This window comes from Chiloscyllium plagiosum, chromosome 16 (assembly GCF_004010195.1).
Source record: "Chiloscyllium plagiosum isolate BGI_BamShark_2017 chromosome 16, ASM401019v2, whole genome shotgun sequence".
In the NCBI taxonomy this organism is placed as follows: Eukaryota; Metazoa; Chordata; class Chondrichthyes; order Orectolobiformes; family Hemiscylliidae; genus Chiloscyllium; species Chiloscyllium plagiosum.
In genome coordinates this window covers 20,715,921-20,729,677 of record NC_057725.1, presented here as the reverse complement: position 1 = coordinate 20,729,677, position 13,757 = coordinate 20,715,921, and the positions used below count along the sequence as shown (strand labels likewise).

General features: G+C 41.9%; 1 protein-coding gene across 1 annotated transcript in view; it reads right to left on the bottom strand.

Annotated features, from left to right (window-relative positions):
• abtb2b (ankyrin repeat and BTB (POZ) domain containing 2b) overlaps nt 1–13,757 on the bottom strand; it is a 208,269-nt gene that overhangs the window by 12,812 nt on the left and 181,700 nt on the right. The window contains exons 10-13 of the mRNA XM_043705511.1: nt 9,762–9,897; nt 8,097–8,323; nt 4,742–4,920; nt 3,770–3,875 (exon numbers count right to left, since the gene is read on the bottom strand). Of these exons, the coding sequence (XP_043561446.1) occupies nt 3,770–3,875; nt 4,742–4,920; nt 8,097–8,323; nt 9,762–9,897 (648 nt within the window). The remainder of the gene's footprint in view (nt 1–3,769; nt 3,876–4,741; nt 4,921–8,096; nt 8,324–9,761; nt 9,898–13,757) is intronic.

Genomic DNA, 13,757 nt, shown 5'->3' with positions numbered 1-13,757 from the left:
CTAATGTGTAATTGAATCACCCAAACCAGAGGACCTTATATTTCATTCCTGTGAAGTGAACAATGCTGACAAGGCCAGCATTTAGTGCCCACCCCCAATTACCTGGAACAGGCATTTATACCTGCCTTCATGAACGGTTGTAGTCTATGGAGGTGAACGTACACTCACAATGCAGGGAGTTACAGGATTTTGACCCAGTGACACTAAGTAATGGCCATGTGATTCCAAGTCAGGATGGGTGTGATTTAGAATATAGAGCAGTACAGCACAGAAACAGGCCCTTTGGCCCACGATGTTATGCCGAACATGATGTCAAATTAATATAATCCCTTCTGCCTGGCTTTGGTCCATACCCCTCCATTCCTTGCATATTCATGTGCTTATCTGAAGGGCCCTTAAACGCCCCCATCATATTTGTGTCCACCACTACCCCTGGCAAAATATTTCAGACTCCTACCACTCTATGTAAGAAAAATCTTGCCCCTCACATCGCCTCTGAACTTTCTCCCTCTCACCTTAAATGCATGGTCCCTAGTATTAGACATTTCATCCCTGACCGTCAAAGACACTGACTGTCAACCCTATCTATCCATCTCATAAGTTTATAGACTTGCACCACTCCAGAGAAAACAACATGAGTTTTTCTAACCTCTCTTCAGAGTTCATACCCTCTAATCCAGCCAGCATCCTAGTAAACCTCTTTCCACCCTCTCCAAACCCTCCATATCCTTCCTCTAATGTAGCGACCAGAACTGAATGCAAAACTCATAAGTGTGGCCTAATCAAAGTCTTATAAAGCTGCAACATGACATCCTGACTCTTATACTCCATTCCCCAAGCAATAAAGGCAAGCATGCCATAAGCCTTCTTTACTGCCCTATCTACTTGTGTGGCCACTTTCAAGGAGCTATGGACTTGAACCTCAAAATCCCCCTGTACATTAATACTATTCAGAGTCCTGCCATCGACTCTCTACTTTTCTTTAACATTTGATCGCCCAAAGTGCAGCACCTCACACTTAACTGGATTAAACTCCATCCGTCATTTCTCTGCCCATATCTGTAGCTGATTTATATCCTTTGACAATTTTCTACACTGTGCACAACTCCACAGATCTTAGTGTCACCTACTAACCCACCCATCTACATTTTACATCCAAATCATTTATACATCTATACCACAAATAGCAGAAGTCCCAGTATAGAAGAGGATGCGGAACACCACTAGTCACGGACCTCCAGCCTGAAAAACACCCTTCCACCTCTATCCTCTGCCTTCTGTGGGCAAGCCAATTCTGAATCCAAGCAGCCAAGTCACCGTGGATCCCATGCAGCTTAACCTTCTGGATGAGCCTACTGTGAGGGACCTTGTTGAAAACCTTGCTTAAATCCATACAGACAAACATCCATTGCTCGACCCTCATTGATCACCTTCATCACGTCCTCAAGAAATTCAATAAAATTAGTAGTACATGTCCTTCCCTGAATAAAGCCATGCTAACTGTCCCGAATTAGTCCTCACATTTCCAAATGCACGTAAATCATATCACTGAAGATTCTTTCTAGCTCAGTGGTTAGCACTGCTGCCTCACAGCACCCGGGTCCCAGGTTCGATTCCAGCCTTGGGCGAATGTCTGTGTGGACATTCTCCCCGGGTCTGCGTGGGTTTCCTCTGGGTGCTCCGGTTTCCTCCCGCAGTCACAAAGATGTGCAGGTCAGGTGAATTGGCCATGTTAAAATGCCCATAATCTTAGGTGCATTAGTCAGAGGGAAATGGGTCTGTTCGGGAAATGGGTGGGTTACTGTTCAGAGGGTTGGTGTGGACTGGTTGGGCCGAAGGGCCTGTTTCCACACTACGGGATCTTAAAAAAAATCATTGATGTGAGATTCACCAGTCTATATTTTCCTGGATTAGCCTTATTTTCTTCTTGAACAAAGGAATGATGTTAGCTACTCGCCAGTCCTCCAGGATCTCTCCAGTGGGTATCGAGCATACAAAGATCACAGCAATTTCCTCTCTTGCCTCTCTCAATAACCTGGGGCAGAGACCATCGGAGTCTGAGAACATATCCACCTTAATGCTCTTCAACAGGTTTGGAGGCAAGTGTCCACATGGTGGTGTTCCCATGCATCTGCTGAGCTTGTCCTGGGTGATTAGAGTCTGTGGATCTCAAAGGGTTAGGGTTAGCAGCATTACCGAGTTGCTGCAGTGCACCTTGTATATGGCAGACACTGGTGTATGCGGAGTTTGAGGGTTTGTGTGTGTTTTGTTGGACGTGCACTCCTCCAGCTAAGTGGAGAATAAACTACCATACTTCTGAAGTGTCCCTTGTAGATGGTGAACAGACTTTGGCAGATCCAGGAGGTGCAGAATTCCCAGTCTCTTATATGGCTGTCAGAACATAACATGCCTAGTGAGAGCAGAAGTATGGTTCCTCAAGCCTGCTTCAGCATTCAATAGGACTTTGACAGATCTTGGCTTCAACTCTCCTGGCCGCTCGCAATATCTCCCCACCCCCCTGACATTGTTTCCAATTTCCTGGTTATGATTAGAACTTTGTCACTTGTAGTTCAATTATAGCAGCCCTGCCTCAGTCTGACTGAGGATTCATTCAGTTTCTTGTTCATGGTAACTCCCCAGGATGTTGACAGTGGGGGATTCGGTGATGACAACGCTATTGAATGTCAACGGGCAATGGTTAGAATCTCTCTTGTTGGAGATGGTCATTGCCTGGCATTTGTGTGACAAGTGTTACTCGCTATTTATCAGCCCAAGCCTGAACATTGTTCACGTTTTGCTTCACATAGGTATGGACAGCTGTCTCGGCCAAGCACACTAAGGAATTCCTGCAGTGCTATTCTGGGACAGAGATGATTGACCTCCAACAAGGACAGTTATCTCTTTTGCACTAGGTATGACTTCAATGGAGACTCCCCAGACCCCCCCCCTAGTTATTTCAGATTTTCTAGGGCTCCTTGATGCCACATAAAATCAAATGCTGCATTAAAGTGAAGGATGATCACTTTCACCTCTTTAGTCCATGTTTGGAACAAGGCTAAATGAGGTCAGGAGACGTGACCCTGATGGAATGTAAGTTGAGGGTCTGTGAATATGTCAAGTCATGGCTAAGTAAGTGCTGCTTGATAGCACTGTTGACCGCACCTTCCAGTGCTCTACCAGTGATAGGAAGTTGACTGACAGAACAATAATTGATGAGGTTGAATTCGTCCTTTTTTTTTTTTGGCACATTGTGGGTCGATAACCAGTATCAGATCTTTATCATAACAACTTGGCTAGGGCCCGCAGCTAGTCCTGGAGCACAGGCTTCAGCACTATTGTCAGAATGTTGTCAGAATATGCAACCTTTACTGCACACTCAAACACCCAGCTTAACCTTATGCCAGTAGCAGCCAGGGTCCATGTCGCCCTGAGTCAGACACACAATAATTATCTAAGGACCACTATGTGAAAGCAGACCTTATGTATTTATGTATGCATCTCAGCTCTAATACCTGCCTTGATTATCTAGCCTTCCAGTAAACTTGGAATTTGCTCTAACTGTTACAGCTGGGTGGAAAACTAGTCAATTGCCGAGTTCTCACTTCAGTTCCCCTCATTTTGATTTTAATGGCTCATACATAAAGAATAACTTGGAGACGAGACCCTGACTGTGCATTGACACAAATTCACATTTGAGAAAGGAGGGAGAGATTAAAAATTCTCATTCAGCACACAGTCCTTACAACATTCAAGAATAGAGATGACTCACCTAATCGAGCAGGTGGCATTCTCTTTAACTCCGGGATACTAGGAATAGGAGCGTTACCAAAGCAATAAATGAAGATAGAAGCTAGGTGCTGATTGAGTGCATCATTCTGTAGAAACAGAAAAAGAATATGCAAAAAAAAATAGACTCTGGAATATTGAGGCAATCTGTCAAATAGTATACAGTCATGAACAATTGTCAAAAAGTGTGGCGCTGGAAAAGCACAGCAGGTCAGGCAGCATCCAAGGAGCAAGAGAATCAATGTTTTGGGCATAAGCCCCCTCCCTCAGGAATGGGGAAGTGGGGGGGTGGAAGAGGGCTGCGAGATAACTAAGAGGGTGGGGGTGAGGTAGCTGGGAAGGCAATAGGTAGATGCACATGGGGTGTGATGGTGATAGGTTGGAGCGGATAGGTGGGAAGGAAGATGGATAGGTAGGACAGTTCAAAAGGATTTCCAACTCTCCAACTTGACACCGCCCTCTTGAACTGTCCTACCTGTCCATCTTCCTTCCCACTTATCCATTCCACCCCCTGCTCCGACCTAACAGCATCACCCCCCAAACTACATCTACCTATCGCATTTCCAGCTATTTCACCCACATCCCCACCCTCCTACTTATCTCATTTCCCCCCCCACATTCCTGATGAAGGGTTTATGCCCGACACATCAATTCTGCTCCTGGGATGCTGCCTGACCAACTGTGTTTTTCCAGCACCACACTTTTCAACTCTGATGTCCAGCATCTGCAGTCTTCACTTTGTCCTAGTCATGAACAATACTCAAACAAGAAATCAGATCGTAAAATGTAGCAGCTGTCATGATAAATATTAGTTTTCTTTCACTGCAATGCTGTATTATAATTTGGATGTATTTAATAATATTATGGGGAAAGGCAGGTCATTTAGATCCTTCATGACATCCCTAACCAGTTGTATCCTGTTACAAATATCACCACAAAATGGAAGGCATTCTACCTTGCTAACCCTAAGAATGTCAAACATCAATGGAAGCCCCTCATTGATCAGCTCCTCATTGAAATCCTCTTGTCTAATGGTAGTGAATTCCCGTAACAAGTACTGCATTACAGGATATCTGCACTGATTGTATGAGGTCCTCAGAGATTCAATCCAGACATGTAATTTCCAGGGTACACCTGCAGGAGAAAACAGAATGAAAACTGAAGCTGCATTTGCTTCTTATTACACTCAGGTTGTATTTTAACCCTTTTAATATTTACTCGAACTGTCCTCCTACATCCAAATATGTAACAGAAACAAGGAAAAGAAGTAGCATAATGATACTAGATGAGCCATCCAGAATCCCAGGCTAATGTTCTAGGGAGGTATGGGTTGTTGTCTTTCGATGGCAAGTGGTGAAATTTCAATTCAGTTTGGAATAATGGTGACCGTTGCTGATTGTTGTTAAAAAGAAATACCTGGTTCACCAATGTCCTTCAAGGAAGGAAATCTGCCATCTTTACCTGATCTGGCTGACGTGACTCCAGGCCCACAGAGATTGACTCTTAATCGCCCTCTGGACAATTCAGGATGGCCAATAAATGGTGGCCTAACCAGTGACGCCCACGTGGCACGAACAAACATAGGAGTAGAAAAGCTTATTGATTTAAAAGATTTAATGCAGAGATTTGAGTAGATAATCTAATGTGAAGAAACTGAGAGGTGTCATCTTTTGGATGGTATGTTAAAATAAGAAGTTGGCTGAGTTTGGAATTGGAGAATTTGGAGAAGGGAGTTGACATGTACAATGTTTATTTTATTGTTATTTTGAGACTTCTGTGTGCAAGCTAACTTACTGCATTTGGCTGTAAACTAAACAGTTTGTTGCACTTTGAAAGTAACCGAATGACTCTGGGATATCTTAATGGGTGTAGAAGAACCCTAATATGCAAATTTCTCAGTTTTAGAGCTTCCAGAGTGAGAACCTTTGATAAACACAGATTCCAGCATTGGTGCTGACTGACAGAGGCTAAGAGAGATATCAGTTCACATTTTTGACCTGGGATATGATCATTAATTTTAGCTGCAATTAACTGGTTTTATCTTGGAGTCAAGAAGAAAAAAAAATCAGTGGGAATTCCTCACTTTGTGATTCCCTGCAGCAGTTCACAACAGAAAAAACAAAGGTGAGTTAACATCGGTGTAGGGCAAGTTGTTGGAGGGAATCCTGAGGGACAGAATGTATATGTATTTGGAAAGGCAAGGACTGATTAGGGATGGTCAATATGACTTTGTGCGTGGGAAATCATGTCTCACAAACTTGACTGAGTTTTTTGAAGAAGTAACAGAGGATTGATGAGGGCAGAGCGGTAGATGTGATCTATATGGACTTCAGAAAGGCATTCGACAAGGTTCCTCATGGGAGACTGATTAGCAAGGTTAGACCTCATGGAATACAGGGAGAACTAGCCATTTGGATACAGAACTGGCTCAAAGGTAGAAGACAGAGGTGGTGGTGGAGGGTTGTTTTTCAGACTGGAGGCCTGTGACCAGTGGAGTGCCACAAGGATCGGTGCTGGGTCCACAATATTTTGTCATTTATATAAATGACTTGAATATGAGCATAAGAAGCATAGTTAGTAAGTTTACAGATGACATCAAAATTGGAGGTGTAGTGGACAGCAAAGAAGGTTACCTCAGATTTCGACGGGACCTTAATCAGATGGGCCAATGGGCTGAGGAGTGGCAGATGGAGTTTAATTTAGATAAATGCAAGGTCTTGCATTTTGAAAAAGCAAATCGTAGCAGGACTTATACACTTAATGGTAAGGTCCTACAGCGTGCTGCTGAACAAAGAGACCTTGGAATGCAGGTTCATAGCTCCTTGAAAGTAGAGTCGCAGGTAGATAGGATAGTGAGGGAGGTGTTTGGTATACTTTGAGTATTGAGTTCAGGAGTTGGGAGGTCATGTTGTGGCTGTACAGGACTTTAGTTAGGCCACTTTTGGAATATTGCATGCAATTCTGGTCTCCTTCCTATCAGAAGGATGTTATGAAACTTGAAAGGGTTCAGGAAAGATTTACAAGGATGCTGCCAGGGTTGCACGATTTGAGCTGGGGCTGTTTTCTCTGGAGCATCGGAAGCGGAGGGGTGACCTTATAGAGGTTTATAAAATCATGAGGGGCATTGATATGGTAAATAGACAAGGTCTTTTCCCTGGTGTGGGGGAGCTCAGAACTAGAGGGCATAGGTTTAAGATGAGAGTGGAAAGATATAAAAGAGATCTAAGGGGCAACTGTTTCACGGAGAGTATGGTGCGTATGTGGAATGAGCTGCCAGAGGAAGTGTTGGAGGCTGGTACAATTACAACTTTTCACAGGCATCTGGATGGGTATGTGAATAGGAAGGGTTTGGCGGGATATGGGCCTGGTGCTGGCAAGGGGACTAGCTTACGTTAGGATATCTGATCAGGTTGGACGAGTTGGACCGAAGGGTCTGTTTCCGTGCTGTACGTCTCTACGACTCTATGAACTGGACAAGCTCAGGTCCAAACTCAGCTTTGAAAACCTTTGAAGTTAAAGTGCCAGCTGACACTCATCCCTGCATTCAATTTAGAAAGTAACTTGAAGTATCAATGAAAAATTGTCTAAATCACAAAGTTAACAGGGATCTGTGTGTGCAGATCCACAGATCACTGAAGGTGGCAGCACAAGTAGATAAGGCAGTAAGAAAGGCCTAAGGCATGCTCCCCTTCATTGGAAGGGGCATTGAGTATAAGGACAGAAAAGTTATGCTGCAGTTTTAGAGAACTTTAGTTAGGCTATACTTGGTATATTGCATACAGTTCTGGTCACCACACAACCAAAACGATGTAGATGCCTTGGAGAGGGTACAGAAAAGATTTACCAGGATGTTACCCTGTCTGGAGGATTTTAGCTATAAAGAAAGGTTAGGTGTACTGGGTTTGTTTTCACTGGAACGCAGGAGGTTGAAGGGCGACCTAATAGAAGTTCACAAGATTGTGAACGGCATGGATAGAGTGGAAAGTATGAGGCTTTTTCCTCGGATGAAGGGGTCAATTACTAGGGGACACAGGTTCGTGGTGCGGTGGGGGGTAGTTGGAGTTTAAAAGAGATGTGCGAGGCCAATTTTTCACACGAAGAGTGGTGAGTGTCTGGAACACGCTCGCAGAGGAGGTGGTGGAAGCAGATACAATAGCAACATTCAAGAAACACCTGTAAGTGAAGACAGTTTTAGTATGGAAGGGCAAAATGTATCATCACATACTTGGAGGGCCAGAGGACCTGTACCTGCACTGTACTGTTCGTTGTTCTTATAAATCTCTTAAAAAAAGAAACTAAAAAACACTTACCAAGATTCCTCAATTCCATGGTGACATCAAGGTAACCATGTTCAGCACTGTAGTACATAGCTTCTTGTAAAGCCTTCATTCTGGCTTTGCAGAGTTTAACCTGTCCTTCATTTATACTTCCCATGCTTGAAGTATCACTCTCAAATCCCTCAGCTAAGATTTCTTCCAGAGATAATACATCAGTCTTTGGAGCTTGGGGTGGTGTAAGCAACTTGCGCAGCACATTTCTGGTTATGTGGGGAACAATGAAACAAATATTAAAACTAAGCATTATTTTATTGATTCTTTCATTGAACCCAAGAATCTGGAAAAAGCACAAGAAAAATACAATGTTATTCTAGAGCATAAAAAGTTACAAAAACAGAAATTGCTGGAAAAGCTCAGCAGGTCTGAGAGAAAGTGTCTCAAGTTCTAAAGTTGTCGATCTCGATACTGAATCTCCCTTCACCAACTTCAGGGTTTGAGGCACTTTCTCCCATATCCTTACTCCAACCCCCACACACAAGGTCTTGTTATCACATGGTCTGATACTGCACATAACTACTAACAGTCAGTAACAGTCCTCATTGATAGCTATTCACGCCATTCAGCCCAGCTGGATAGTCCAACTGTTCTTCTCTCCCATTCGGCCCAATCCCCACCCATTGTGTACTCATTAAGCCCTTCCCCCACTGTATCTTCTGCAGAAGAACCAACATTTTCCTAGCTAGAATCTGTTCTAGAAAGGTTCACTGGACCTGAAATGTGAACTCTAATTTCTCTCCACAGATGCTACCAGACCCGATGAGCTTTTCCAGCAATTTTTGTTTTTGTTCCTGATTTCCAGCTACAGACTTTTGGCTACAACACTGATAAATCCAATATATCGCTCAGTGGTCAAAAATCACATCAAGTCCATGCTCTTCTGCATTACATGGATACTGATAATTAACTACATAAAGATGTATTGAAAGCCAATCAGCATCTCTGAGAGAGGGGATAACATTTCAAGTCTGATCTATATGAAGAATTGTGACAGTCTCACTGAAAATTACTGTCTTTTCCCATTGCTTGCTGATCTATAGATCACCTTTACAATTTTCTGTTCTTAATTGAAGCTGAGTGATTTGCTATGCATGAATTCTTGTGACAAACTCATTACCACTTCTTCATTGATCGCTTTTAGTGCTATTTAATTCAATACCATTTCCTACATTACAACAGTGACTACACATTTCAGAAGTATTTCATTGCCTGGGAAGCACTTTGAGACATCTGGTGATCATGAAAGATGTAACATAAACATATGCTTTTTCTGACGGTTAAATTCTCCAATCTTGCATTCCATTTCCTATAGTCAGTAAAATTATACATTTGTGATCAATTCTCAGTATGAGTAAGTCCTGTTTAGCAACAAATTATTATCTTATTAAAATTATTTGAGTAACATTTATTCTGGAAGATTAAGTGCTTAGTCCAGCACAGATCAAGTCAGTCTTTCGAACTTTCATTCCAACTGAAGAGAACTTTCTAAATAAACAGTAAAGAAAAAACTGCACTTTGAAAAATTTGACATGAGGACACGTATCTCCAATTAAAAATGGTGGTATTTTACACGGTCCAAAAGATGTGGAACTACATCAGTTTACCCTTGACTCACCCACACACGAATACTGTGCTGCTTACCTGTGTCCATGAGCAGCTGCATGGCTAAAGCAGTTCATATTCTCATGTAGCACTGATGTCATCCCATTTCTATCAAGTACACTCAGTAGAGGATCTGCACCTCTGCTGAGCAGGAGGCTAACCAACTCGTAGTTACCTAGAGAGAGGCATAATGTGTAATGTTCAGTAACACAAAAACAATGTCACAGGAAAGACAACAGGAGCAATACTCAGCTGACATATTCCTGCACCTCTTCATAGTAATGGAATATTAAGTAAAATTTTCTGGTTTAGTGCAGATACTTTGGGGCTGAGGGACTGCAACCTTTGCATCTGCATGTTTAAGAAATCTTGCTTACTAACACAGAGCTCTTGGCTTGAATATTACACATTTTGTGCTTGCAGGGGACAGTATTTCCTGACCTGAAGTGCACATGATCGTGTTACCCACAACCCCCATTTAAGACGGACAATAATGAGAGGGTACTTTCTGACTTCTGATAGATTGCATTCCTGAGTGTTTGTTCAAGTTGCTCTGTCAGATATTGGTTTCATGCTTCAGCGTTGTTGCCTTTTTTTTTTGCTGAATTTATTTTTCGTTTTCCTTCTGTCCACCTTTTCCATTCATGGAAATGATGGAAGCTACAGTTTTGCATATTGGAATCAGGACAGGAAATGTTTTGGAGGGATAGAGGCAGCTTTAACACTGAAAGGGTGAGAAAGAAAAAAACATTCCTCTGTGATTCCTTGAGTGGGGAGAGGGTTTAGGAGAATCATGTTTTTTTCATGTTTTTCATGGGCAGAGGCAGAGCCATAGCCATTTGTGAAATCTCTGCCACAAACTCAGCTTCCCTGCAAGTGGCAAACATCAAAGGCCATACCAGACTGTTCACAATCGTATTAGTTGTGTTATCAATCACATATCTGCGTCACCTTTTTCCACCTTCATCACATTGGTTGACTGCACCCTGGCCAGTTTATCTACCACTGAAACTCTCAATCATGTCTTTGTAATCACTGGATCTGACTATTCTAATATACTCCTAGTCAGCATCACGAAGTCTATCCTTCATCCACCTATCTTCCAAAATGTTGCCTCTGAGCAAAGATGCACCACATCCAAATGAAAATAAAACTGAGGATACTGAAGATCTGAAATATAACAGGTCAGGCAGCATCTGTGGAGAGAGAAACTAATTTAATGTTTCAAGTTCAATGGCACTATATTCAAATTGCCATCATCCCTGTACTTAGAGTAAGTGTCATAGAGATGTACAGCAGGGAAACAGACTTTTCGGTCCAACGTGTCCATGCAGACCAGATATCCCAACCCAATCTAGTCCCACCTGCCAGCACCAGACCCATATCCCTCCAAACTCTTCCTATTCATAGACCCATCCATATGCCTTTTATATGTTGCAATTGTACCAGCCTCCACTGCTTCCTCTAGCAGCTCATTCCATACACATACCACCCTCTGCGTGAAAACGTTGCTCCTTGGGTCTCTGTTGGTTAAATAACACCTCCAATTTAAAATTCTCGCATGTTTTCAAATCCCTTCAATACCTTGCCTCTTTCTTTCTCTCTGTAATCTCCTTGGGATTTTTTTCCCTAAATCTCTTGCCCTCTACTTTCTGTCTTTTAAGTGATTCCTTAATGCTCCGTATAACCAAGCTCTTGCTCATCTTTTCTAATAACTCCTTAATGTCATATTTTGTTTTATAATGTTTTTGTGAAAGTGCCTTTGGACATTGTATTCACGTTAAAGGCACTATATTAAGAAAAATTGTTATCAAGTGTTGCAGAAATGATTCTATGGACAGAATTTTATGCCCCTTTGTGGGACCGGCTAGTAGAAGAGTGGTGGGGCAATAAAGTTGGGCACTGTCATATTAGCACTGTTCCCTGCACTTAGCTGCCACCCCACAATCCCAGCCTGGGTGCAACTCAAGAGAACCCCTGTTTCTTGCATTTTAGCTGTAGCTGAGGGAGGCTGGGGCTATGCCCAGCCATCAGGTGAAACCTGGTGGACTGCTGGTTGGGCAAATGATGAACCTGTCTCCTTTGCGGGCCCCTGGCGCTCACATTGCACTCCCTACCCCACCCTGGCTGTCATTCCACATTCTAGGAACAAAAAGTTTCATTTTGGTGAAATACTCTATTCCTGCCTTAGCCCAGGTAATAAGAGTTCATGTAACATCACCAATGATTCTCTTCATGCTAACTGAAGAACGTCTGCTTATGGCCATTAGCTCTACCTCACATTCTTCCTTAAAAAGTCCTCCTTAAAAATCTACCTTGATGACCAAGCTTTTGGCTATTTGCCCTCACTGCTTTATATGGCTCTGTGCCAAATTTTGTTTTAGAATGCTGCAAAGAATGGATTGTCTTGTGTTCAGGGTGCTATACAAATGAATGCTGTTGTTGATGTAATTCTGAGCTTCTTTTCCTCCATTGCCCAGAGCCTAGCATGGCTCTGACATTTAATGAATCAACTCTGTGTCATTAGAGGACAACCAAATATGAAGAAGCTTCAAAGTATATTTTTAATTACAATATTTGTATATACTCGGAGAATAATTACACACAGGACAAAAAGCCGTTTTGTCTTTTAAAAAAACGTTTTTTTCCTTCATTGCAATGCCTGTTTAGGTTTTTACTAACATAGTGACTGCTGCAGTGATTGTACGCAGTAAAGCGACATAAAATAAATTGAGCACAACATACAATGCTGGCACATTCACTGTAAGCACAGGAACAGATGGACAAGTATACTTTAATATATTCATAAGCTGGCTGACAGCATTCATTTCTGGTAAAGAGATTTGGATCGAAGAGTACATTTTCAATTTTAAGCAATCAGCAGAAAAAGTAGAGTAAAGGTATTTTGCTCTGTCTGTAATTTTGGTGGACTCAGAATGGAGACAGTGAATTATTTAGATGGCCCCCGTTACTGTAGGAAATAGGAAGTACTTCATCTTGGACAATAATTGACCCTTGTCCCCTATTTCGCTACAGATCTCGTTCAATTTTTTATTATTAACACCCATATGCACTGCACCACAGATAAAAGTAGAACCGATCAGAAAGCTAGGAAGTAATGACTCTGTGAATCCAAGCTTGAGTCATAAGTGTCTGATGGCTTTAGAAGAAACAAAGACTTTCATATCACAATAAATCCTTACCATGTTGGTAATTATGACGGTTTCTAATGTGAAATTCTGCACAATCAGCAATTCCAAATCATTAATCAATAATTAATATTTAATTCGTAAACAACTTTAGCAAAAATATCTTTGCCATTGTTTGTTCAGATGCATTATTTAATACCGATTGTGCTGTGATTATTGAGCTGCAGACAAGACTATTTGGTTCAGTTAAATGTGAATGAATTTGCTACCTTTACTTTGAGGTTGACCAAAAATAAATGCATGGTTTATTTCAGGCAAGGCTACCATGCTTGGGTTTTCCTCGGTGTAGCTCAGCTGTATACATGGCTGCAGTTTACTGTGATTTTTTGGAGGCTAGGGACAGCTGACAAAATGGTCTGTGTCAGATAAAGACCAGAGCTTTCGCGTGTGCAACACATCTGTCAAGAACTCTTAAACATTAATTCAGCCTCATATGAGTTTTGTTTGGGTGCTTGTTTCCTGATGGTCTGCTTCTTATCATCTAATGGAAACCAGAAGATATGATGATTTCAAGGTCACTGGATTCCAGAGAACATCTGTATAACGTTACTGATTATTTGAGGCAATCGGTCATACTTTATACAGTAAGATTTATCAGTGGTACATAAAGCTTGCAGCAATGTCTTCCACATACTTCTGCAATTGTTATATAAATTCTAATTAATTTTTTCTTCCAGTTTATTGATCTTTCTGAATATTGCCATTTAAACAAATTGTACTGATAAATTACCGATAAACTAGCTGAGTAAAACAGAAATGTTACACAGCTAAAAATGGTTAATCATTGCAACATTTCCAATTAATGCTCATGGTCCTCAGTTTTGCC